This window comes from Chiloscyllium plagiosum, chromosome 17 (assembly GCF_004010195.1).
Source record: "Chiloscyllium plagiosum isolate BGI_BamShark_2017 chromosome 17, ASM401019v2, whole genome shotgun sequence".
Taxonomy (NCBI): domain Eukaryota; kingdom Metazoa; phylum Chordata; class Chondrichthyes; order Orectolobiformes; family Hemiscylliidae; genus Chiloscyllium; species Chiloscyllium plagiosum.
In genome coordinates, this window is record NC_057726.1 from 65,956,287 (window position 1) to 65,981,427 (window position 25,141).

Below are 25,141 nucleotides of genomic sequence, written 5' to 3' on the forward strand. Positions count from 1 at the left end.
GTGTGGCTAGTCCTTTGGGTTGCGGCATGTCCTCGTTTCGTTCTTTCCCTTAGGCATCTGTTGATGAAATTGCGGGGGTATCTGTCTTTGATGAATACATTGTATCGGTGTTCTTCTTCCTCTTTTTGCAGTTCTGGTGTGCTGCAGTGTGTTGTGGCCCTTTTGAATAGCGTCTTGATGTAACTTCTTTTGTGTGTGTTGGGGTGGTTGCTTTCGTCTTTCGTAGTTTAGGACTTGGTCTGTGTGTGTGGCTTTCCTGTATACCTTTGTGGTGAATTCTCCGTTTGGTGTTCTCTGTACCATCACGTCTAGGAATGGGAGTTGGTTGTCCTTTTCTTCCTCTCTAGTGAATCGGATTCCTGTGAGTGTGGCGTTGATAATCCAGTGTGTGTTCTCTATTTCTGTGTTTTTAATGATTACAAAGGTGTCATCCACATATCTGACCCAGAGTTTGGGTTGAATTTGCGGTAAGACTGTTTGTTCTAATCTTTGCATTACCGCTTCTGCTATGAGTCCAGAGATGGATGAGCCCATGGGTGTGCAGTTGATTTGTTCATATATTTGGTTGTTGAATGTGAAGTGTGTTGTGAGGCACAGGTCCAGTAGTTTGAGTATGCCATCGTTTTTGATAAGTTCACTGTCCTGTTGTCTGTTCTGTATGTCCAGCAGGTTGGCTATTGTTTCTCTGGCTAGGGTTTTGTCGATAGAGGTGAACAGTGCCATTACTACTATTATAGGACAAGCCAAACAGAGAACAGCCAGGGAATTCCTAGAGGCATGGCACTCATCCACTGATTCAATCAATAAGGATATCGACCTGGACCCAACATAGCGACCACTGCAACGGACAGCTGGAACTGACAACCGGAAGCGGCAGAGACAAATCACTATTAATGCCGGAGGAAAGCTCACAGAAGCCCTTCACAGGAGGCTCCCAAGCACTGAGGATGTCACCTAGACAGGGGACGAAACGTCTGCAACACAAATTCCCAGCTCCGCGAACAGAACCACAACAACGAGCACCCGAGCTGCAAATCTTCTCACAAACGTTGAACCCTGTACAAGTGCAGTAAAACATCTCTGCTCCTGTACTCAAAATCCTCTTGCTACGAGGGCCAACATGTTCTCTGTGCCTACTTCACCGCCTGCTAAACATGCATGTTTACTTTCAGCGGCTAGGATACCAGAACTCCTTGGTCTTGTGGCACCTCCCCCTTTCCCAATCTATCATCATTCAAATAATAATCTGCCTGAATAAAGGCAAAATACTGCAGCTGCTGGAAGATTGCAATGAAGAACTCTGGAGAAACTCAATCGGTTTGGCAGCATCTGTGGACAAAGAAGCAGAATTAACTTGCAAGACTGGGTTCACTCTTCCTCAGAAGAGGAAAGTAATCTGCGACTAAAGTGGCTAATCACGTGTTTGTCCACTTCAGAAACATGGCCTGGTGATGCGTGCTGTTTATCAAATCCTTCCTACATGGTCAGAATCTCACTCTGCCCACTTGTTGCCATTGTATGGTGGGGGTGGCGGACTCACACATTTTGGTGGACTTTTAGTGCAAGGTGCTATGATTGACTGTTGCACTTGGCACATTCCAAATACCAGGACTATGGGTTTATGAGTGCACTAAGGCTTGGGCGAATCACAATACAGACAGATAGGCCACAGTCTAAGGCTCTCTTGCCATAGTACACTGAGGGGCTGGAAACCTTTTATTGTCATACCTCAGGCTGTAAGTTTGAGATAGATGGGATATTATAAATACAATCTGTCAAAAGATATATATTCTGGAGCCTCAGACGTGGTAACAAAAGAAAAGTCATCTGCTTCGTTCTTTGAGTAAAGTTAACTTTGAACTCTGTTGGAATGTACTTTCTAAAGGTTTATGAATAACATACATTTTATGAATAAAAGCTAGTGGGAGAACAATGGGAATCAGGGAATGCTCAAGAGGCCAGAAATAAAGGAATATAGAGATCTCTGAGGTTTATGGACTGGAGGAGGTTATACAGACAGGGAGGGGTGTAGGGCCTGGAACAGGTTACAGAGACAGGGAGTAAGTATAGAGATTGTACAGCTGTTACAGAAAATGGGCTTTTGCAGAGGTTGATGGAAATTACAGAGATATGGAGAAAATGCACAGAAATATTTTTCAGACCGGAGGCCTGTGACCAGTGGTGGGTCAGTACTGGGTCCATAGAACATAGGACATTCCAGCGCAGTACAGGCCCCCCGGCCCCCGATGCCAGGGCGATGCGTGAAACTAATCCGAAGCCCATCCAACCCACATCACTCCATTCTCATCCATGTGCCTATCCAATGACCATGGTGGTTCAGTGGTTAGCTCTGCTGCCCCACAGGGCCCCAGGCTCGATTAGCTAGATTGACCACTAGATTTTAAAACAGACAAAAATTTATTCAAAAAATTACACAATGAAACACAAAGAACAGAATAAAGAATCCTGACAGAACTCAGTTTATCCAAACTAGACTTAATTACACTGTTACACAACAGTCCCGTAAGCAAACTCCCTTTAAAACCCTGTGTAAATTGAACACATGCTTACAGGTTGAAGGTGAAGGGCAGAAAGAGAGAGAGTGTTTCCACACAACTCACTGTTGAACTCCTTACCAGGTCAGACTGAACTAAACTGCTCAGCTCAGCTAGAGAGCTGACCACTCCTCTTTCATTATACAGGTCACTTCTAAAACATGGCCACTTTGGCCTGAAGTCTCATTTGTTTACATATAAACAAAAGCCTCTCAAAATCCTTTTTATCTCTCTACCAAACCAGACTGATCGGAGCCTGGCCTAGTTTAATACCCCTCTGAAAAAAATCAAGGACAGAGTATCCCTTGAGCCAAGGAACAGCTTTTAAAAAAAAAGGGACGAGCTTTGTGACATAAAGAATAATGAAGAAATGAAAGGAATATCTAAATAAGAGTATAAAACATCACAAAAAATTGACTAGATGAAAGCTCATCATTTCACAAAGGAATCTTAAGCATATAATTAAGAAATAATGTTAAATGACATATCATCACAGGAAAGTGGGAGGAGCCTATAGAGGGTTAACAGCCACATTTATAAAGTAGGAGGAACCCAAGCAATATAAAAATTAGATCCTTTCACTGAAATTTCAGGAGTATTAGAGACCCATAGACAATACTTCTCAAAAGTTCTGTTTTCCCCCACTGGGAGAAAATATCTTTCTTGCTCAGGGATTTAAGGTAAAGTGTTAGTGTAAGTACTGCTGTATATTCTATGCTTAGATATTCAGAGGTTTTCTTAGACATCCCTGAATAGTTAAAAATAACATCAATGTAGATTCTGTCAGATTTGGTCTTGTATCCTTTGATAGTTTTTGTCATAGTGATATTCACTTCAAGTGAATTGCTTATTAATTGCTGTTAATATAAATTGGAAAATCAGTGAATCTTTTCATTTAAGCCTTTTTGTTATCACCAAAACAATCTCTACACTCCATAAATTCCTAATAGAGAAAATTCCTAGACCCTTAAAATACCTGGGACACCTATAGCGTAACAACAACTTATTAATATTACACGGGCTATATAGAGGCAGATAAACATTCTTTAGCAGCTTTTTCTCCTGTGAGATGGGTTTGTGAATCCTGCAGACCCAAGATGAAGAGCTTGTGGGATTGACTGGCATGAATTCAATGGGCAGGATTTATCAGAGAACTATCAGGGAAATGTATATTAGAGTCATAAGCAATAAAACACTTCAATTTTTTTTAAACATGGTGGCCATTCATTAAAATCTAACATACAAGGTTATAGATGTTCTTTAACAATATTCTTAAAAGAAAAACAAATAAAATAAACTAAGCTATTCAATTATAAAACATAGTTTAAAAGATCTTAAAATACACAGCAAAACAAAGTCTCATCTATTCCTCAACATTATCACGTTATAGCAATCAAAATCCAATAGTTATCTCTCTATCTCAAATTTTTAACTTGCACTCAACTGATCCATCCCAGTATATTCTTATAAACTGTGAAGTCTTCTTAAATAAATACTCTTAAAATTGAGAGCCTAGTCTTTCTCAGTCTTTTAACAATTTGCCAATTTCTAACCAAACCCTCCTGGTCTGGAAGTTGCACAAACTAACTTTCTATTAAAGTAATTTATTTCCTGAACTATTCTATACCCTTTTCTTGGAAAGAAATTAAACTGTGCTTCTGTCCCATTCATACTGTCCCAATACTCCCTGTCAGAAACCCAGGGGTCCCTGCTCTCCAACATATGTGCAATTAAGTCACTGTTTTGGAAAAACTAATCAAGGTAGTTCTTTTTAAACACCTCACAAAAGTAACAAAGCCCATATGCCACTAATTGAAAATCCAATTACTGATGATGATGTAAATCTGATACCTTTCTTCATACCCCGAAAACGTGGATATGTTATCCAGTACCTTATTCATCCACAAAGAAGCTCCATTGTTACCTGTTCAGCCATTTGGCCCTCTCCTCCGCCAGTCTCTTCACTCCAAGCACCACATTCCTGCTTTCCAGTAGGTGGAAAGCATCAGTCCATGCTGGGTTAGCAGCAGGTCCACTCCGGAGCCCTCCTTGCCCTCCAGCCATGCAACCCAAGACATCAGCAACACAGGCGAGGGTTCGGGCTGCGATGCCCAGGTCCTCAGTGGTAGTAGCAACTGCAAACCAAGAAAAGTATTAGGCTTCAACTCAACAAAAACAACTAGCAATTCTTCATCTGGGCTGAAATTCAACTGGATGGCCATGTGAAAAGTGAATGCGTTGCCTGGTAGATACCTCCCACTACTTACATATTGTCCCTCAAGAGGATGACTTTCTTCTACCTTGATGATGTGGGTTCTCAGCTGACTAAACAACTCAATGCTTTTGGAGGGTAAGTGGTGTTTGGCCTCCACCTGTGCCTATGGGAGATGCTCAAGGTTGTTGGCCTGTTCACAAATGCTCTTTTTTCTCTAGCTTGGGTCATCTTGGGCAGAGATTGTCAGAAGTCAGTGCATTTTCTCAGGGAGGCTTTCAGTACTTCCTTGAAGCATTTCTTCTTCTGCCCTCCTGGTAATGTTCCATGGTGAAGGTCAGAGTAGAGAGCTTGTTTTGGAAATCCTGTGACAGACAAATAAATAATGTTGCCTACAACTGCACTGACTAATCATTGCCAGTGTCTTGACAATGAGGAGAGAGAGAGGATCAGTTTATTCCAATAGATATGCAGGACTTTGCAGAGGTTGTGCTGATGATATTTTTCTAAGGATTCGAAATGAGTGTCGTACCTTCTCTTGTCTATGATACGTACAGGCAGACTGGTAACGCTGCTGCCCTGAGACAGTGAGCCGTGTTCCACCCTTGTTCCTTAGAAGGTCAAATGTTGTGTTGGAACACTGGAGGTGATGTTCAATTTCATCATCTGGGATTGGTGGGTGGTGATGTTCCTATGTACTTATTGCCTTTATCTTTCTAGGTGGTAGTCTCAAGTTTGTAAGATATTGCCGAACGAGCTGGTAGATACGGCGGCATGGTGGCACAGTGGTTAGCACTGCTGCCTCACAGCGCCAGAGACCCGGGTTCAATTCCCGACTCAGGCGACTGACTGTGTGGAGTCTGCACATTCTCCCCGTGTCTGCGTGGGTTTCCTCCGGGTGCTCCGGTTTCCTCCCACAGTCCAAAGATGTGCATGTCAGGTGAATTGGCCATGCTAAATTGCCTGTAGTGTTAGGTAAAGGGGTAAATGGGTGGGTTACGCTTCGGCGGGTCGGTGTGGACTTGTTGGGCCGAAGGGCCTGTTTCCACACTGTAAGTAATCTAATCTAATCTAATTTAAACAGAGCTTTGGTGAGGTATTGCAGTGCATATCATTGATGGCACATACTGCTGCTGCTGTGTATCAGTGGTGAAGGGAGTGAATATTGACAGTGACAGGTGGAGTGCTGATCAAGTAGATTGCTTTGTCCTGGATGTTAAACTTCTTGAGTGATGTTGAAATTGCAGTGACCTCAGCGAAGTGGACAGTATTCCATTACACTTGTATATGGTAGACAGACTTTGGGAGTTAAGAGGTGAGTTATTTGCAGCAAGATCCCTAACTTCTGACCTACCCTTGTAGCATTAGTATTTATATGGCTAGTCCAGTGCAGTTTCTGGTCAATGGTAATCCCAAGATGTTGCTAGTGGGGGAATTCAGTGACGATAACACCATTGAATGTCAAGGGACAATGGGTCGATTCTCTTATATATTCTTTTCCACTCTCTTACATTGGGCAGGAGAAATGAAAGTTTGAACATACAAACAGATTAAAGAACAGATTCCTCCCCCCGCTGTTATCAGACTTACAAACAGACTTCTCCATTATTAGAGAGTTGATCTTTTTCTGGACCTTCTTTGTAGTTGTAACACTATATTCTGCATTCTGCTTTATTACTCTGATGCACTTACGTGAAGTACGATTTGTCTGGATAGCACACAAAACAGTACTTTTCACTGTATCTCAGTACATGTGACAATATCAAATCAAATCAAATCAAATCAAAACTTTTTTTAGGCAGTCATTGCCTGGCATTCCTTGTTACTTGCACTGCCCAAGACTGGATGTTATCTAAGTCTGGTTGTGTTTGGACAAGAGCTGCCTCAGTATTTGCTGGTGGAGAGAGGGAAAATGTGTACACGTTAACATTTTAGAAATTGATAGTAATTTTGATTGATATTCAGAGATTGATATTTTCAAGAATATGTGGTTTAACACAATTGTGAAAAACATCTGAATAAAACAAATTGTTATTCTCTAGCATCCTAATATCTAACATGAGACGACTCAAATGCTTTTGAAATGGACTGTTGTGAGGTAGGAAGTGCACCAATTGATTTAAGCATAGCAAAAACCTCAAGCAGCACTGCATTAAATAACTAAATAATCTATTTCCAGTCTTCACCTCTTCCCCTCCCTGCCTCCTTCCCATTGTCCTCATTTTCCTCCCCACTAAAGGGATCATCCTCTGCCATTTCCACCACCTCCAGCAGGATTCCACCACCAAACACATCTTCCCCTCCGTCTGGCTGTCAGCATTCTACAGGGACTGTTCTCTCTGTGACACCCTGGCCCACTCTTTCGTAGCTTCTAACACTTCTTCACGTTCATGGCATGTTAGCGTGCAATCGCAGAAGATGTAACACTTACCAACTCATCTCATCCATCCTCTCTGTCTGAAATCCCGAGCATCTCTTCCAAGTGAAGTAGGATTTCACTTGTACAATCTCCTCTATGATATTCACTGCTCACAATGCAATCTCCTTTACATCGGCAAGACCAAATGCAGACTGGGACACCATTTCACAGTACACCTCTGCTCTGGCTGTAGGAATAATCTCAATCTCCCAGTTGCTTGCCATTTCAATAACGCATCTTGCTCACATGCTAATATTTTTGTCCTGGGCCAAAGCTCAATGCAAGTTGTAAGAACAACACTCGATTTTCTGCTTAGGCACTTTGCAACCTCTAAGATTCAATATTGAGTACAACAATTTCATTTTGATGACATCTCCCACTTCTCTTGTTAGCTTTGCTATCAGCACAGTGGATCCATTTTTTTTCCTTTTCATACTTATCATTTACACCTATTTTACATCTCTGTCACTCCTCTACTACCATTAGCATTTTGTCTTTTGCTGTCTCACCATCTGTTCCACCCATTTCTCCTCCTGTGTCAACAGTACAAAAAGCACCTTTCAACAGCCTCTTTCAGTTCTGAAGAGTCATACTGGACTTGAAATGTTTCCAGTGACACTGACCCATATAAAGTTGGCTCTCACCTGTATCAAGAGTGCTAAGGATCTGCTGCTCATGACCTTCACAAACGGCTGCCCTGATCAGAGGCCAGAGGCTGTTGTCTTTGCGGCCCAGTAGTGTACTCTGGATTTTATGCTGAGCCTGGTTAAGGAAGAGCTGCTGTCGCCAAGCGAGCTCAGCTTGCTGGTCCAGACAGTTCAGGACTTCTCTCATCGATAGGCGCCAAGCGGACTGCCACTTGCTCAAAAACTGTCCTCTCTCTGATTCCAGAAACCACAGCACGTCCTCTATCCCAATAGGTTCCGATACGTGCAGGACTGGAAAGAGCCGAGCATTAAGCAAGCACTGGTCACCTTCAGGAATGTTGGGGTCCCACAGCTCCTCTTTCCTACGAAAACCAGAGATCTTTGATTCACAGTCTGGCATTTTTCCCTTAAACATTCTCTCAGGCTGGGTTGGAGGAGGGGGCAGTGATAGTGATATGTGGCCCTGTCACTACCTTTTGTGCACAAACATACAAGTTAAAAGCAAGAGAAAGTCCCTCAGTCTGCTTTGCCCTTCACTCAGACCATGGGTGATCTGATTACACCACAGTCCAGCCTGCCGCTATAATCTTCCAACCCTTTGCTTGTCAAGAATCTATTGAATTATTTAAAAAAAATATTCAAAGGCTCCATCACCTTTTGAACAAGACAGTCCCACAGACACTCAACACTCAGAAAAGAAAGTCTCTTCATCTCTTAAATAACCCTTTATTTTAAAACAGTGACTCTATATTTTAGATTGTTCTAAAATACCAAGAGCAAATAGGTGCAGCACAGTGGCTCAGCAGTTAGCATTGCTGCCTCACAGCACCAGGGACCCGGGTTCAATTCCAGCCTCGGGTGACTGTTGGTGTGGAGTTTGCACATTCTCCCCGTGCCTGTGAGGGTTTCCTCCCACAGTTCAAAGATGTGCAGGTCAGGTGAATTGGCCATGCTAAATTGCCCATAGTGTCGGTTATTAGTCAAGGGTAAATGCAGGGGATTGGGTCTGGGTGAGTTACTCTTGTTGGGCCAAAGGGCCTATTTCCATACTATAGGGATTCTAATTCTAATCCCTTTCATATGCGTCCTGTGAAGACGCATATGAAATCTTGTACATTTCAAACAAGTCGCCTCTCACTCTTTTAAACTATATGAATTCTGGTGGAAGAAGTGAACCCCACCATTACCTCTGAATGGCACAGTTCTCATTGTTCTGGTCTCCCTATCTTTTGCAGCACCTGAAGCAGGAACTGCACTGGCCTTAAAGCTTACTGAAGTAACAGATGTTTTTCTCCTTTTTATTCAAATTGAGGATAAATTCTACTTTTTGGGCAAACCACCACACTATGCATTTGAGAAACCTGCGATTAACTCTCTGATCTCTTCTCTCTGTCTTGGAGAACACAGTTGGACTTCCCTTTACACACTGAGGCAACGATGCTCCAGTGGTATTATCGCGAAACTGCTAATCCAGAATTAAGGTCCAGGTAATGTTCTGTGGACCTGGATTCGAATCCCACCATGGCAGGTGGTGGAATTTGAACTCAATAACAACTCTGGAACCTGTAAAAACGTTAAAGACCCACTTGGTTCACTAATGTCCTTTAGGCAAGGAAACTGCTGTCCTTCCTGGTCTGTCCTACTTGTGACTTAAGACCCACAGCAATGAGATTGACTCTTAGCTGCCCTCTGGGCAATTATGGAGAGGTAATACATGCTGGCTCAGCCAGTGATGCTCACAACCCATGAATTAAAAGAAAATCTACTAGCCAAGATGTGGAATTTAGTAGAATGAGGACATGGGAGGGCACTTTCTAATTGAGGGTATCAAAGACGTATTTAAATCAGTAAAGCACAACTGAGAATACAAAGCTAATAGACTAACACTCACCTTCCACCAAACACAAAGGAACTCTTTTTTTCTGCTCAATTTTCCTTCAAATTAAGAGTGTTCAAACTCAAACTGTACTGATCTCTGCCAAGAGGCAGAATGCAGCGTATATTGGTTTCAACGCTCTAAATTTAGAGAGGCAAGTCTAACCCAGGACTTGCTGTTACTTGCTATCCAGTAGTGGGATGAACACATGTACAGGTGAGGACAGGACCAGGACCAGGACCAGCTTTGAGGTTCACTATGGCCTTTGATCACACATATACAATGGTTACTTGCTGAGATACCCGTGAGCACCTGTGAAACTCTACTGCACCAAGAACTTTACGAATTTTAGGAATGGAAAGGGCATGAAGGTGTGAGGAAACTTGTTCGGGGAATAAGAACCAGAAAAGGGAACACTAACAGCAAGATAGAGACGGACCAAGGCAGTGACACTATCAAATAACGCATGCCAAATGACCTCCTTCTACGCTGAATGATTCTACTTCTAGAAATTCCAACACTTCAATAGTGCACAGTAGGCAAGGGAAAATGCACAGAGTAGCCTTACTTTATTCCTGTCCTTGAAAAAAATGTGGCCCACGGGATGTTCAGGAAAGTGGAGGAATCACTGGCGAAAGGCACCTATTAGAGAAGAATACAATGCAATTATTTCATGGCTCAGAAATGGCAGCGGAAAGGGATTTGATGATCCAGGTGGGGCTGACCTGTGTTGGGCAAGTTACGTCCATGTAGATCCGAAGCTGAAATATCAATGGGCATTGTGATTGATTACATCTATGTGCAGTACACTTAGTCAGGTCCAAAGCCACAATAATATTGCTGTAGACCTTCAAACCCCAGAAGTGAAATCTCCACTGTCCCAAATACACTCTTAATTCTTCCTCATGGCTACCTCTGATTATCCCAATCTACATGAAGATGAAAGTCAGCCATGATTAATGTACTGCCTTTTTTACATGCCCTCAGCATTGTGCCTAGCTGAGATGCTCTTCATGGTTGAATGGCTCACTGTTTTCCTGATTATTTCAGTTCAGGCGAGACAAATTTGGTGACCCATCTTTATTGGGTCAGTGTCACTAGAAATTGATTTGCAGTTTGGAGATTTTCTTTCGACTATTATATAAGTTAAACTATGTCTGCCTCAGGTGGTTGTAAAAGATCACATAATCTTATACCGGCATCTATGGCACTACGTGCTAAAGAGAGGTGGTTTCTTTAATACAGCAATGGAAACGAGTGAGGGGTGAAGCTACAAATGAAGCTGGACAATGTCATCATTACAGGAGCAGGAAAATTGATGTTTCAGGCAGGCAAGCATCAGGATTCCTGATGAAGGGCTCCTGCCCGAAATATCGATTTCCCGCTCCTCGGATGCTGCCTGACCTGCTGTGCATTTCCAGCACCACTCTAATCTTGACTCTAATCTCCAGCATCTGCAGTCCTCACTTTTGCCTACTGTGATCATTACACTTGTCCTAAGTTGGAGCACTGAGATGGACTGGCTAGAAAGGACAACATGGGGTCTAGACACGCTCCAGGATGAAATGGACAAGCACAAGGACAAGAAATGGTTTAGATTGGTCAAATATTGCTAAAGGGTCCCAATCACAGCTCTTTTATTCTTCTACAGGAGTCGGCACCGCTGGCTAGGGCATTTGTTGCCCATCCCTAATTGCCCTTGAGCTTAATGGCTTGTTCAGGCCAATTCAGTGGCAATTTAAGAGTCAGTATATTTGGGTCTGGAGTCACGTGTAGGCCAGACCAGGGATGAAAGAGATTACTGAACTAGATTTTCTTTTTACAACAATGGACAATGGTCGCCATTAGACTGGCTTCTAATTCCAGATTTTCTTGACTGCAAATTTCGCCATCTGTCGTGGCGGGATTCAAATCTGCGTTCCCAGAATGTTTATCTGGAGCTCTGGATTACTACTCCAGTGACAATACCATTAGGCTACCATCTCCTCTAAAAATAGATGTCTGACTTGTCCACAGGACTTTCCACTGATCAGAAGGAGAGTGAGTTTTTTTGATGCTGATGGGAATTAAATGCACAAGGGGACAGGTGCAAGTTAGCACTTTGGCTCAGTGCAGTAGAACCTCCCAGTCTGAGACCCATCAGTTGCAAACCTTCAGCTCAAAACTGTTCTGAGCCATACTTTCCTGTGAGTATGAGCTGATACTGTGAGTATGAGTATGTCAACAGACCATTTGGGACCTGAGCGAACCACAATCAGGGCTTGCTAAATATTAAAATAAAGGCGAGGACACAAAGTGTTAGATTTGCATGGTGGTTCAGTGGTTAGCATTACTGCCTCACAGCGCCAGGGACCCGGGTTGATTCCAGCCTTGGGTGACTGTCAGTGTGGAGTTTGTACATTCTCCCTGTGTCTGCATTGGTTTCCTCCGGGTGCTATAGTTTCCTTTCACAATCCAAGGATGTGCAGGTTCGGTAAATTGGCCATGCTAAATTGCCCAAAGTGTTAGGTACATTCGTCAGAGGCAAATGGATCTGGGTGGGTTACTCTTTGGAGGGTCGGTGTGGTGTGTTGGACCGAAGGGTCTGTTTCCACACTGTAGGGAACCTAATCCAATCATAACGTACGGCATTTTTCTTAATCGTCATCTTTCCAACAAGATTTGGGCCACCGAATGTGAGATAAATAGTGCTTTAATTTGGACGAAAGATGGATACATTCATCTGTACTTCAAAGCAAGACTCTTTCACCTCAGACAGCAACATGGACATATGAGCTCAAGTGCAAGATAACTTCCAAAGGAGTGGACTAGAAATCTCGAGGCACAGCCTAATCTGCTGGGGCACAGGTTTAAGCCCCACCGTGGCAGCTGATGGAATTTAAATTACATCAAAACTTGGAATTGAAAGATCGTGTCAGTAATCATGAATATGAGACAATTATTGATTGTCAAATATTGATGTCCTTTACTCAGAGAGATCTGTCATCTCTACCTAATCTGACCCACGCATGACTATAAATCCACAGCAATGTGGTTGACTCTCAGCTGCTCTGTGAAATGGCTGAGCAAGTCACAACGCTGGCCCTATCACAACCCAGGAAAGAATAATTTGTCCAATAAATCGACACTAAATGAGTCACTTGAATGCAACAGTTGAAAATGCGAGATGTATTAGATGTAGGAAATCTCCTGAGATTGGGAATGTGACAAATTGTTGGAAAGAACAGAGAGAACTTTACTTTGTATCCACATGCTCTGTGACATTGAATATTATAATCGCTGACATTCTTCATCTTCAAACACAGTAGGATTCTTCATGTCAACTGACTAGCAAATACTACACCTGCAGATCATCCTGACGCCCTGTGATGCTGAAGATCTTCAGTTTTAGGTCCCGTAACCTGATGTGTCGTCCCTGGATGATTACACTACAGAGCTGGTACTGGCTGAGGACAGCTGCTGACATCAAGTCCACTCCCGAAAGAAGACAGCCGGATCTTAAATGAATGGACCCCTGGCAAAAGTAAAATAATCAGAGTAAGGAATATCCTTCTGAAATCCAATGAAAACTGCAGGCTCAATGTCACAATTTCCAAAGCAGTATCAAATAGGCCACTTATTGAACCAGTTTCTCTCCTCTCTGTCTCTTCTTTCCCCAAAGTGCTGAATCACACTGTGAAACCATTCCCTGTGTGCTGACAGTCTTCCATCATTTAGGCAATTTAACATGGCCAATTCACCTGATCGGCACATCTTTGGACTGTGGGAGGAAACTGGAGCACCTGGAGGAAACCCACGCAGACACATAACCAACATGTTCAATCTCCACATCCAAGCTTGAGCGCTAAGAATTAATCAACTTCCTGACCCTGTTGAGAAAGGACAGGAGAACTTGCAAATATGTCTAATGCTGTTTCACACAGTTGCATCCTTTGGCAGGACTCAAAGGATAGCAGTATGGAGATGGAGCCCTGATTGAGTTATCTTAGAGATACTACACCAACTGTGACTCCTTTAGAAAGATTGTGGGTTCAAGTGCTCATCTAAGTCACTGATATAGATTGTCAATAGTTGATCCCTGTGGCATTCCACTTGCCAATTTTAAAATGACCTATTTATGCCTAATCTCTATTTTCTGTTAGCTACGCAATCCTCTGTCCATGCTAACACATCATCCCCTGTACAATGAGCTCTTTCTGTGTAATAACCTTTGCTGTAGCACCTTGTCAGATGCCTCTCAAAATTCCAGTTCACTACACCTATAGATTCCCCTCCAACCATGTTGCTTGTCACTTCCTCAAAGTATGCTAACAAATTAATCAAACATAATTTGCCTTTCACAAAACAACGCCGGCTCTGCTAATTGAATGAGATTTCTAAATGCCTGATTATAACTCCTTTAATAATGGACTCACGCATTTTCCATAGTTTAAGATTATAGCTGCCTGCTTTCTATCTCCTATTTTATTTGAATTGAGACATTACATTTGCTATATGCTGCTTGGCAGTCTGATAAGACCTTTCCAAAATCTAGGGACCTTTGCAAAATTAAAACCAATGCATCATTTTCTGAGTAGTTTCCTTAAAAAAGTCCTAAGATGAACTCTATCAGAAGCTGAGATCTCCTCAGCCTTCAGTTCTAGTTATTTTCTCACTACCCTTTCTTTGGTGATAGAATTGTTTTATGTCTCTCCCATCTTTTTTTACCTCTTGAAATACACTGATACCTGGGATGTTATTTGTGTCTTTTGCTGTAAAATCTTTGTTCAATTCATCTGCCATTTCCTTATTTTCCGTTATGAATTCCCTAGACTCGCTCTCTAGGGGTGCAATGCTCACTTTGGTTATTACTTTCCTTTTTAAATACTCTGTTTGTACATTTCTAGTCAACTCTTTCTCTCTCTCTCTCTCTAGGTCATTAAGGTTATGTACTTACCTTTAATCCAATCTTCCTTAGTTGGCCTTATATGGTGTGTGCTTCCCTGGATCTTTCGCTAACACTGGATCATATCTTTGCTGAATGTTTTGTATATTCTGAAACATCTATCACTGTATCTTTACTGACTGACCCCAGTTCACTTTAGCCAGCTCCAGCTTCATTCACTCATAACTGCCCTTTCTTAAAAGCTTAAAACACTAGTATTCAATCCTCTCTCTTTTTCCTCAAACTGAAAACTGAAATTCGATCATGTTATGATGAGTGCAACCTAGGGACACCTTTCCTATGCTGTCATTAATTAATCCTGTCTCATTGCACATTTTCTCTAGCAGACACTGTTTTCAGGTTGGTTCTAGAACATGCTGATCTAAGAAACTGTCCTGAAAACACTGTGAATTAATATTCCAGGCTACTTTAGGCAATCTGTTTCATCCAATCTGTATGCTGATGAAAATCACTATGATTATCACTGTACCTTTTTCAGAGGTCTCCATTATTTCTTCCTGTATACCCTGCCTACAGAATAGTTAGATCGAGGGCCCATTGACTACTCCCTTAAGCGACTGCCTATCTTTGCTATTTCTTATCTCTAACCAAATGGGATTTCCTACATCTTAATGTTTAGAACTAAAGTCATCCCTTTCTATTGTACTAATGTCATCCTTAATTAACAGAACTATTCCTTCACCTGTGCTTAGCTTCCTGTTCTTCATGAAAGTCATGTACTTTTGAATATTCAGGTCTCAGCTTTCAGTTTCTTGCAGCCATATCTCTGAAATGATTATCAAATCATACATGTTTATTTTTATTTGAACTGACAATTCAACCGCTAAATTACAGACATTATGCACATTCAGATGCAGAGACTTCATGAACAAGGAACAAGTGTAGATTACTCAGCCCTTGGAGCCTGTTCTGCCATTCAATTAGATTGTGGTCATAATGATTTTAACCTCAAATCTACATTCCTCCAATCCCCTATAATCTTTCAACCAATGGTTTTGATTTGCAGCATGACTTGTCTTGGATAGAATAAAGGTTTGCATGAATTTCTGCCAGTCTCACGTTATGTAGAAAGCAGGACGATGGAGCAGGATACTGGGTTTAATATTTTCATTGTTAGGGGCCAACTAATTAAAATGGAAGTGTCAATTTGTGATCTAGAGAAATAGATCAAAAAGATGTGGTGTGTTGATAATTCAAGATCCGGAGTTTTCTTTAACATTACCCATGCAGCAGGGAGTCTGTTCATTTTAATAATTATTATCTGTCTGCTCCTTCCCTCCAATTTTCTCTTCCTATGGAAAAAATACAAAGTTTGCAGCACTTATCACAAACTGAGAACATCCCACGTAATGCCCTTCATATAATGCGCCTTCTGTAATGTAAGAAATGTGGCATAAAATTGCACATAGTAAGTCCCACAAACAGCAAAGTAATAATGACCGGATAATCTGCTTTAGTAATAATGGTTTAGGGATATATCGACCAGGCTCAGGGAAAATTTTCTGTTTACAACCAAGAAGGCATTCTGGGCCTCAATCTAATGTCTTGCTGACTGCACTGAGCTTCAGAGCTCAGATCCCTCCTACCCTTACTCAATGTTTGCACTTTTGAGAAGTAACAGTATTTTCGAATAAGCAACATGAATGGATGAATCAGGAGTAAAGCAAAATGGCAACCCTCCTGCAACTGTGTTGTGCAGTCCAAGGTCATCTATCTGAGCACAAATCAACAGGTGAAATCTCTGATCTTCCTGGTCTGTGCCCTTCAATTAATGACTTCATCTGGTTCCCAGACCCCACCTGCCTTCGAGGTGAAAGGTTAATTGACTAACAGATGATTCCAGTAACTCCCATTTCAATAAACTATTAGCAGAAGATTAGATCTCCCATATTGACTTTGCCTTTTCCATCACTTCATCTATCTGGACTCTATATTGCAAACAGGATAAAACACTAAAGAAAATGCTAAAAGTAAAGTTTACAATGTTGATACCAGAACAGAGAGAATCCAATTATCAAGAATGGACTAAGAGGCTGATAAGAGAAGGCTGAGGGGTAATTTGATAATCAATATTCAAAATTTTGAAGGATTTGTTAGGGGAGACATGGAGAAAATGTTCCTAACCAGATATATCCAAGAACACTGCAGGGGCCCTGGCTGATATTTTTGCGTCTTCGTTAGCCATGGATGAGGCGCTGGAAGACTGGAGAGTAGCGAATGTTGTGCCCTCATTCAACAAGGGCTGCAAAGAAAAGCTTGGGAACTATAAACCAATAAGCCTAACATCTGTGGTAGGTAAGTTATTTGAGAACATTCTGAGAGATAAGATAGACATGCATTTGGAAAGCTAGGGTTTGATTAGGAATAGTCAGCGTGGCTTTGTAAGTGGTAGATCATGCCTCACAAATTTGTTAGAGTCATTTGATGAAGTGACCAGGAAGGTGGATGAGGGCAGGGTGGTAGACATAGTCTATATAGATTTCAGTATGGCCTTTGATAAAGTTCCACATGGTAAGCTGCTCTGGAAGGTTAGATCACATGAAACCCAGCGGGAGCTGGCAAATTGGATACACAATTGGCTTGATGGTAGGAATTCTGGATTAGAGTGTTGCTGAAAAAGCACAGCAGTTCAGACAGCATCCAAGGAGCAGGAAAATCAACATTTCAGGCAAAAGCCCTTCATCAAGAATGTAGAGGGAATCATGGAAAGATGCTTATCGGACTGGAGGCCTGTTACTAGTGGAGTGTGTCAGGGGTCGCTGCTGGCCCCATTGCTGTTTGTTACCTATATCAATGAGTTGGATGAGAATGTACAAGTGATTATTAAGTTTCCAGATGACATTAAAATAGGAGTTATCATGGACAGTGAGGAAGGTTATCAGAAATTGTAGCAGGATCTTGATCAGCTGGGGAAGTGGGCCGAGAAAAGTCAAATGGAGTTTAAAATAGAAAAGAGTGAGGTCTTGCATTTTGGACAGTCAAATCAAGGCAGGAGTTTCATGGTGAATGGTAGGGCCTTAAGGAGTGTAACAGAACAGAGGGACCTTGGAGTTCTGATGCACAGTTCTCTCAAGTGGAGTCACAGGTAGACAGAGCAGCGAAGAAGCTTTTGGCACACTGACTTTTATCAGTCAGGGCACTGGGTATAGAAATTGGGAAGTTATGTTGCAGTTGTACTCATGTGATAGTGTGGCTGAACAGGTTAAAGTGCTGTATTCAGGTTCTAGTCTTTAAGGAGGGGTCGGTTTGAATCCCATCACTGCCACTTGTGCTGATAGTTCGTCATGGACGACACGGCGGCTCAGCGGTTAGCACTACTGCCTCACAGCCCCAGGGACCCAGGTTCAATTCCAGCCTCAAAGCAACTGTCTGTGTGGAGGTTGCATGTTCTTTCAGTGCCTGCATGGGTTTCCTCCGGGTGCTCAGGTTTCTTCCCACAATCCAAAGATGTGCAGGTTAAGTGAATTGGCCATGCTAAATTGCTCATAGTGTTCAGGGATGTGAGAGTTAGGTCCATTAGTCAGGGGTAAATATAAAGTAATAGGGTAGGGGAATGGGTCTGGGTGGAATACACTTCAGAGGGTCGGTGTGGACTTGTTGAGCCAAATGGCTTGTTTCCACACTGTAGGGATTCTCTGTTAAGGACGCGGGTGAAGCTGCACCTGGAGTATTGTGTTCAGTTTTGGTCACCTTGCTATACGAAGAATGTTATTAAACTGGAAAGAGTACAGAAGAAATTTACAAGGATGTTGCCAGGACTCAATAGCCTGAGTTACAGGGAGAGGTTGGACAAGCTAGGGCTTTTTTTTAGAGCATGGGAGACTGAGGAGGGATCTTATAGAAGTGTATAAAAGGCATGGATAGGGTGAATGCACTTAGTCTTTTTCCCAAGGTTGGGGAGTTGAGGACTACAGGCCATCAGTTTAAGGTTAAAGGCAAAGAATAAAAGGGAACCTGAGGGGCAACTTTTTTACAGAGGGTGATACGCATATGGAATGAGCAGCCAGCGGAAGTGGTTGACACGGGTACATTAACAGTATTTAAAAGGCATTTGGACAAATATATGGATGGGAAAGGTTTAGAAGGATATGGGCCAAGTGCAGAGAAATGGGGTTAGCGTGGATGAACATTTTGGTCAGCATGAACCAGTTTGGGCCGAAGGGCCTGTCTCCGTGCTGTAGGACTCTATCTGTGGGGATTTTGAAATCAGGAACTTTAAAGATAGGATATTCAATTATAAATTGAATTGGCAATTAAGGAGACACCTCTTTATCTTGATAAATTAAGATGTGGAACTCACTATCACTTAAGGAAAATATAATTCAAGGGGAACTGGGTAAGTACATAACCGAGGATGGAATGTGAGGCTATGCTGAAGAACTAAGGTGGGAGGTGGGATGTGATGCAGAAATCTGGCAGGTCAAATAGCCTGTTTCTATGCTATAAATTCGATCTAACTCAAACATATATGAATAAATAGAGTGTGAAATAATTGGGAATTAAACACTGGAGCATTTCTCTTTGCGAGCAAGTGGAGAGGCTCAGTCACAGTCCTGGGTTTACCTGCAGGTGGCAATGTTGGACAACACTATTTGGCTCAATCGCGATCTCCCCATCCAGCAGGCTGTTGATGACAGAACAGTCCTTGTGCACCAGCGTAGGATGCTTCAACAAAAGCCAAAATCACACAAGATCAGAAGCTTCATCCTATTTTGTTTTGCTTCAAAGAGAACACAATGGCTGTAAACCATACAACGAATTTCAAACAGTTAAATTTCAGCAGAGCTATCAACATCTTCAATGATAATTTGTATTTACATGCGACCTGTAATAACGGTCGTGAAATATGGCAAGGTGCTTCACAGGAGCTTAATCCATGAAAGGAGATATTGGGTCAGATTGCCCAAAGATTAGTACAAGAGGTGAGCATTAAGCAAGGTCTTTAAGAGAGATGCAGTGAAGGATTAAATTCCAGACCTTCAAGTTTTGAGAACAGAAGGCAAGAGCTACAAATGGTGCAGAGACATCCAGGAGAACAGTCTATTTTTTCACTACTTGAATGTGGACTAATCTGCCTTTTGTGCTTGCCCCCAACCCCCAAACCACCACCACCACCACCACCCCCTCCACACATACACCACCACATTTAGAATTTGGGAGTCTTTTAAATGTAATACAGTGAGAATTAAGGGTCAGTGCATTCCTCTAAGAGTGAAGGACGAAGGAAGAAAGTCCAGGGAACTTTGAAATTCAAGGGATATTCAGAGTTTGATACAGAAAAAGAAGGAAGCACACATTAGGTACAGTGCATTCAAAACAAGGGAGGCCTTTCAGGAGTATAAGGAGTGCAGGAAGTTGCTCAAAAAGAAATGAAGAGGGCAAAGTGGCGCCATGTAATTTCTTTGCCAAATACAATTAAGGAAAATCCCAAGGCATTCAATAAGTATATTAAGACCAAGAGGATTACCAGGGAAAGAGTGGGGCCTATGAGAGACCAAAAGGGACAATCTGTGCATGGATCAAAAGGATTTAGCAAGAGTCTTAAATGAACATTTCTCATCTGTGTTTTCAAAGGAGAAAGACATTTTAGCTGGAGATTTTATTTGGGATGATGAAAAAAATTGGCAAAAGATTCTAAGGACAGCTTAATCAACAGTTGGAAGGGCAGCAATTGATCAGGGATAGTCAGCAAGGCTTTGTTAGGAGGAGATCCTGGCTGACAAATTTAATTGAGTTTTTAGAAAAGGTGACTAAGTATATTGACGAAGGTAGTGCATTCAATATTGTTTACGTGGGCTTTAGTAATGCCCTTGACAAATTTCCAGATGGCAGCAGCCCATGGGATCCAGGGCAAGTTGATAAAGTGGATTTAAAACCGGCTTGCAAACAGGAGGCAAAGGGAGAAGATTTATAGCTCGGGGTGGTCGTTGTTGTGGTTCTGTTCGCCGAGCTGGGAATTTGTGTTGCAGATGTTTCGTCCCCTGTCTAGGTGACATCCCAGTGCTTGGGAGCCTCCTTTGAAGCGCTTCTGTGATCTTTCCTCTGACATTTCCAGTGGTTTGAATCTGCCGCTTCCGGTTGTCAGTTCCAGCTGTCCGCTGCAGTGGCCGGTATATTGGGTCCAGGTCGATGTGCTTATTGATTGAAACTGTGGATGAGTGTCATGCCTCTAGGAATTCCCTGGCTGTTCTCTGTTTGGCTTGTCCTATAATAGTAGTGTTGTCCCAGTTGAACTCATGTTGCTTGTCATCTGCGTGTGTAGCTACTAAGGAAAGCTGGTCGTGTCATTTCGTGGCAAGTTGGTATTTATGGATGTGGATCGTTAGCTGTCTTCCTGTTTGTCCTATGTAGTGTTTTGTGCAGTCCTTGCATGGGATTTTGTACACTACATTTGTTTTGCTCATGCTGGGTATCGGATTTCTGGGTATCCAGAAAGAAGGACCAAATACCACCGACCCGCCGAAGCGCAACCCACCCATTCCCCTACATTTACCCCTTTACCTAACACTACAGGCAATTTAGCATGACCAATTCACCTTACCCGCACATCTTTGGACATTATAGGACAAGCCAAACAGAGAACAGCCAAGGAATTCCTAGAGGCATGGCACTCATCCACAGATTCAATCAATAAGCACATCGACCTGGACCCAACACACCGACCACTGCAGCGGACAGCTGGAACTGACAACCGGAAGCGGCAGATTCAAACCACTATAAATGCTGGAGGAAAGATCACAGAAGCGCTTTAAAGGAGGCTCCCGAGCACTGAGGATGTCACATAGACAGGGGACGAAACGTCTGCAACAGAAATTCCCAGCTCGGCGAACAGAACCACAGCAAAGGGAGAGTTTGTTTTTGTAATTAGAAGCTTGTGATCAGTGGTGTACCACATAGATTGGTGCTGGGACCCTTATTGCTTGTTATGTACATTAATCACTTGGACTTGAATGTAGATGACATAGTTACTAAAAGTGTGTGTGAAAATTGTTGGTGCTGTTGATAGGAGGATGGTCTCAGGATACAGTCATCTTGATTAGCAGATGAAATCTGATCCTGAGAAGTGCTAGGTATTGCATTTTGGGAGGTGTAATAAGGGATGTTAGATCCTAGGGAGTACTGAGGAACAAAGTGACCTTGCTTTACAAGTCTACAGATCCCTTAAGGTGTCAGACCAGCTGAATGTGGAAAAAAGGATTGCTTTGCTTTCATTGGCCAGGATGTAGAATTTAGGCGCAGAAAAGTCTTGTTACAAATTTATATAGCATTGGTTAGACCACAGGTGGAATACTGTGTGAGATTCTGGTTGCCACACTTTCGGAAGGACATGACTGTACTGAAGAGGGTGCAGTGAGGATTCATCAAGACGTTACCTGGGATGAAAAGTCTCAGTTATGAGGAGACACAGCATAGGCTAGCTTTGTTTTCCTTGAAGCACTGGAGACTGAGGGGGGGATCTGGTTGAGATATATAAAATTATGAGAGGCACAGATAGGGTAGGTCATAAGAATCTTTCTTGCATGGCAGGCATGTCCAAAACCTGATGGCATACGTTTAAGGTGAGGTTTAGAGGAGATTTGAAAAAAAACACTTTTTCACTCAGAGAGTGGTAGAAATATAGAGCATGCTGCATGGGAGGGTGGTGGAGGCAGGTACTCTCACAACATTTAAGAAGTATTTGGATGAGCACTTAAAATGCAAAGACATAACAAAATCAAGTGCAGGTAAATGGGACAGGTGTAGTTTGCTGTTTGTTGTTGAGCATAGACATGGTGGGCTGAAGGGCCTGTTTCTATGACATTATGGGAGGAAGTGAGAGTGGGTAAAGGGTTTAAATGGAATTAAGGTATTGATCAGCCCTGAATTAACTGAGTACCACACACTGTGGCGCATCTACTCTCCAAGTGCAGGGTGAGTTTGAATTATTTACCCTAATAACCGAAGACACCCAGGCTGCTTCAAGATAGTGATGGAAGGGAGGGAAGGAGCGATATGTAGCTGAATTGTAAATAGGTAATGGAAGTGGGTGTTACGTACTGTGAGCTCAGAATGGACAATGTGACGGGCCACGAAACAGCTCGACATGATCCCCCTCCGCGTCAAGTTCTGTATGTGATCATCTGCCGACAAGCTCATATAGTCATAGCAACCATCAACTATGTAGGCTGCAAAGCACAACAAACATTATCATGTCAGCCCTGGCTCAGTTACTAGCAACCTGTCCTCTTGAATCAAATGTCATTAAGTTCAAATCCCACTGCAGGGACGAGCAAATGTGCAGCTGCATCATACAGGCTAAGAGAGGCCCAGAGTGGAGCTGCACTATATACGCTAGGAGAGGCTCAGAGTGGAGCTGCATTATATAGGCTAGGAGAGGCCCAGAGTGGAGCTGCATTATACAGGCTAGGAGAGGCCCAAAGTGGAGGTGTACCATACAGGCTAGGAGAGGCCCAAGTGGATCTGCACTATACAGGCAAGGAGAGGCCCAGAGTGGAGGTGTACCATACAGGCTAGGAGAGGCCCACAGTGGAGGTGCACTATACAGGCTAGGAGAGGCCCAGAATGGAGGTGCACTATACAGGCTAGGAGAGGCCCAGTATGAGGTGCACTTAGCTTAATGCGAGTCTATACACTGATGTGCTTGTAAATGTTTAAATTGGTTTTGTGAGCTGAAATAAAGTCTGCTAGACTCATCATTACCACGTTATCCATGTAAACTTCTTACTTCAGGAGGGATAACATAAGCATTATTGCTTCAGGTTAAAAAATTTTGAAGGCAAAACCCACCTCAAAAGTGGAGCTGAACCATTCAGATATATTTTTTTTGTCAGAATGTAACTGGGGAAAGGTAATATCTGGAAAGTCAAACTGCAGTTCAGTAATAATATGCAAGAATTCAAATGAAGGAGCGCAGGCATCATTTACCTACAGTGATGGGAATTCCACGGAGTTCCTGCCACAGCACAGCTCTGGCACTCCTCATGATGGCCATATCACTGCTATTCGTCATGCTGGGCTTTGCAATGTCACTGCTCTGCAGAATCCGACCTGCTTTGTTCACAAAGATGTCTTCACAAGAATGTCGTGCCATGCAGAGCAAGATGTCAAAGAAAATAGACAGCTGTTGGGATGAAGGAATGCGTATCAAGCAATGAAGGCAAATTCATGTATTTCAGCAAAAAACATTTTAAATTATACACCAAGGCATGAAATGTCTGAAATTTCCTCTCTTCAAGGTACAGACTTATGTTGGGGCACAAACCAATTGGTCACCCTCTAAACCGGTGTACATTCTTCAGTTGAAGAATTGGATCCTGCACCAATGTGCCAAGCGCTGGTAACTTTCTGCAAACTTCTCAGCTCCGGCTTTGTGTAAAGCAGTGCTCACCTCTATGTCACACTCATGAGATCAAGTCCCACTTCAGAGACCTGAGCCCATAATCCAGGCTGACAGTCCAGTGCAGTTCTGGTACTGCACTATCAAAGGTGTCAACTGCAGATGGGATTTTAAACTGATTCCTCAGTTAGATACAGGTTCAGTTACTGGATGCCCTCAAGGCTGGTACAGGAGATATACCATTTCTGATGAAGGGCTTATGCCCAAAACGTTGATTCTCCTGCCCCTCGGATGCTGCCTAACCAGCTGTGCTTTTCCAGTACCACACACTCAAAGGCTGGTACAGGAGTCAACACTTCTGTAATGCTAAATATGACATTGTCATTCAGCTATTTGTAGGATGTGGGTGACATTGGCAATGCCAGCATTTATTACCCACTCCTAGTTGCCCTCAGAAAATGGTGAAGGATTTGACTTGCTGCAGTGCCTGTTCTGAGAAAGAACTCCCTGGGCCACGATGATCTAACAGTACCTGAATAGGACGTGTCCCCGAGTCCAGACCCATATAGGTGCAGGAGTCCAGAGGAGGAGTCACATGTGTGGCCAGGAGTTTCTCAGCAGTCTCCCACGAGAAGAATACAATGCCTGATACCTGAAGGAACATGAAGCAACCGTGGACTGAGATGAGACTTTATTCTGTCCTAAGCTGCAATTTACGAATGAATTGTACATTTGATTTGTATTCCCTCTATGGTCCTGTTTGAAAGCATATCCTCATTCAAATATTAGGTTCCTTATTTAGTAATTACTCTTCCTGTTGGCCCCAGTGAGCCATTCTTCATCTGCAGCAACACACTGTCCTAACTTGGGATGTGGAGTTGAGACCAATGGTTGACATTGCTCCATTGCATGGTCTGTTTGGAGGAGATGTTCACCCTGCCAGAAATTATTCACGATCAGAGTAAAGTGGAGGTGAAATACCAAATAAGTGGTGATTTATCTGTGGCTAAAACCCCTGGGAGCAGGTGTGAGGAAGACAGTTACTAGGCTTTAAAAGGCTATGTAAGTGTGCAAACATTCCTGATGGTATCCTTACTGCTCTGGGCCCATCGGAACAAAGAGAATGCTTTAATCTCAGTCTTGGAAGTTT

The 25,141-nt window shown here is 42.7% G+C and overlaps 1 protein-coding gene across 1 annotated transcript in view; it reads right to left on the bottom strand.

The window, feature by feature from the left end:
• LOC122558639 (L-fucose kinase) overlaps positions 1-25,141 on the bottom strand; it is a 213,009-nt gene that overhangs the window by 22,766 nt on the left and 165,102 nt on the right. Inside the window, exons 8-15 of the mRNA XM_043707437.1 lie at positions 24,524-24,643; positions 23,580-23,775; positions 22,692-22,819; positions 19,218-19,319; positions 13,053-13,223; positions 10,278-10,351; positions 7,831-8,195; positions 4,480-4,690 (exon numbers count right to left, since the gene is read on the bottom strand). Coding sequence (XP_043563372.1) covers positions 4,480-4,690; positions 7,831-8,195; positions 10,278-10,351; positions 13,053-13,223; positions 19,218-19,319; positions 22,692-22,819; positions 23,580-23,775; positions 24,524-24,643 — 1,367 coding nt within the window. The remainder of the gene's footprint in view (positions 1-4,479; positions 4,691-7,830; positions 8,196-10,277; positions 10,352-13,052; positions 13,224-19,217; positions 19,320-22,691; positions 22,820-23,579; positions 23,776-24,523; positions 24,644-25,141) is intronic.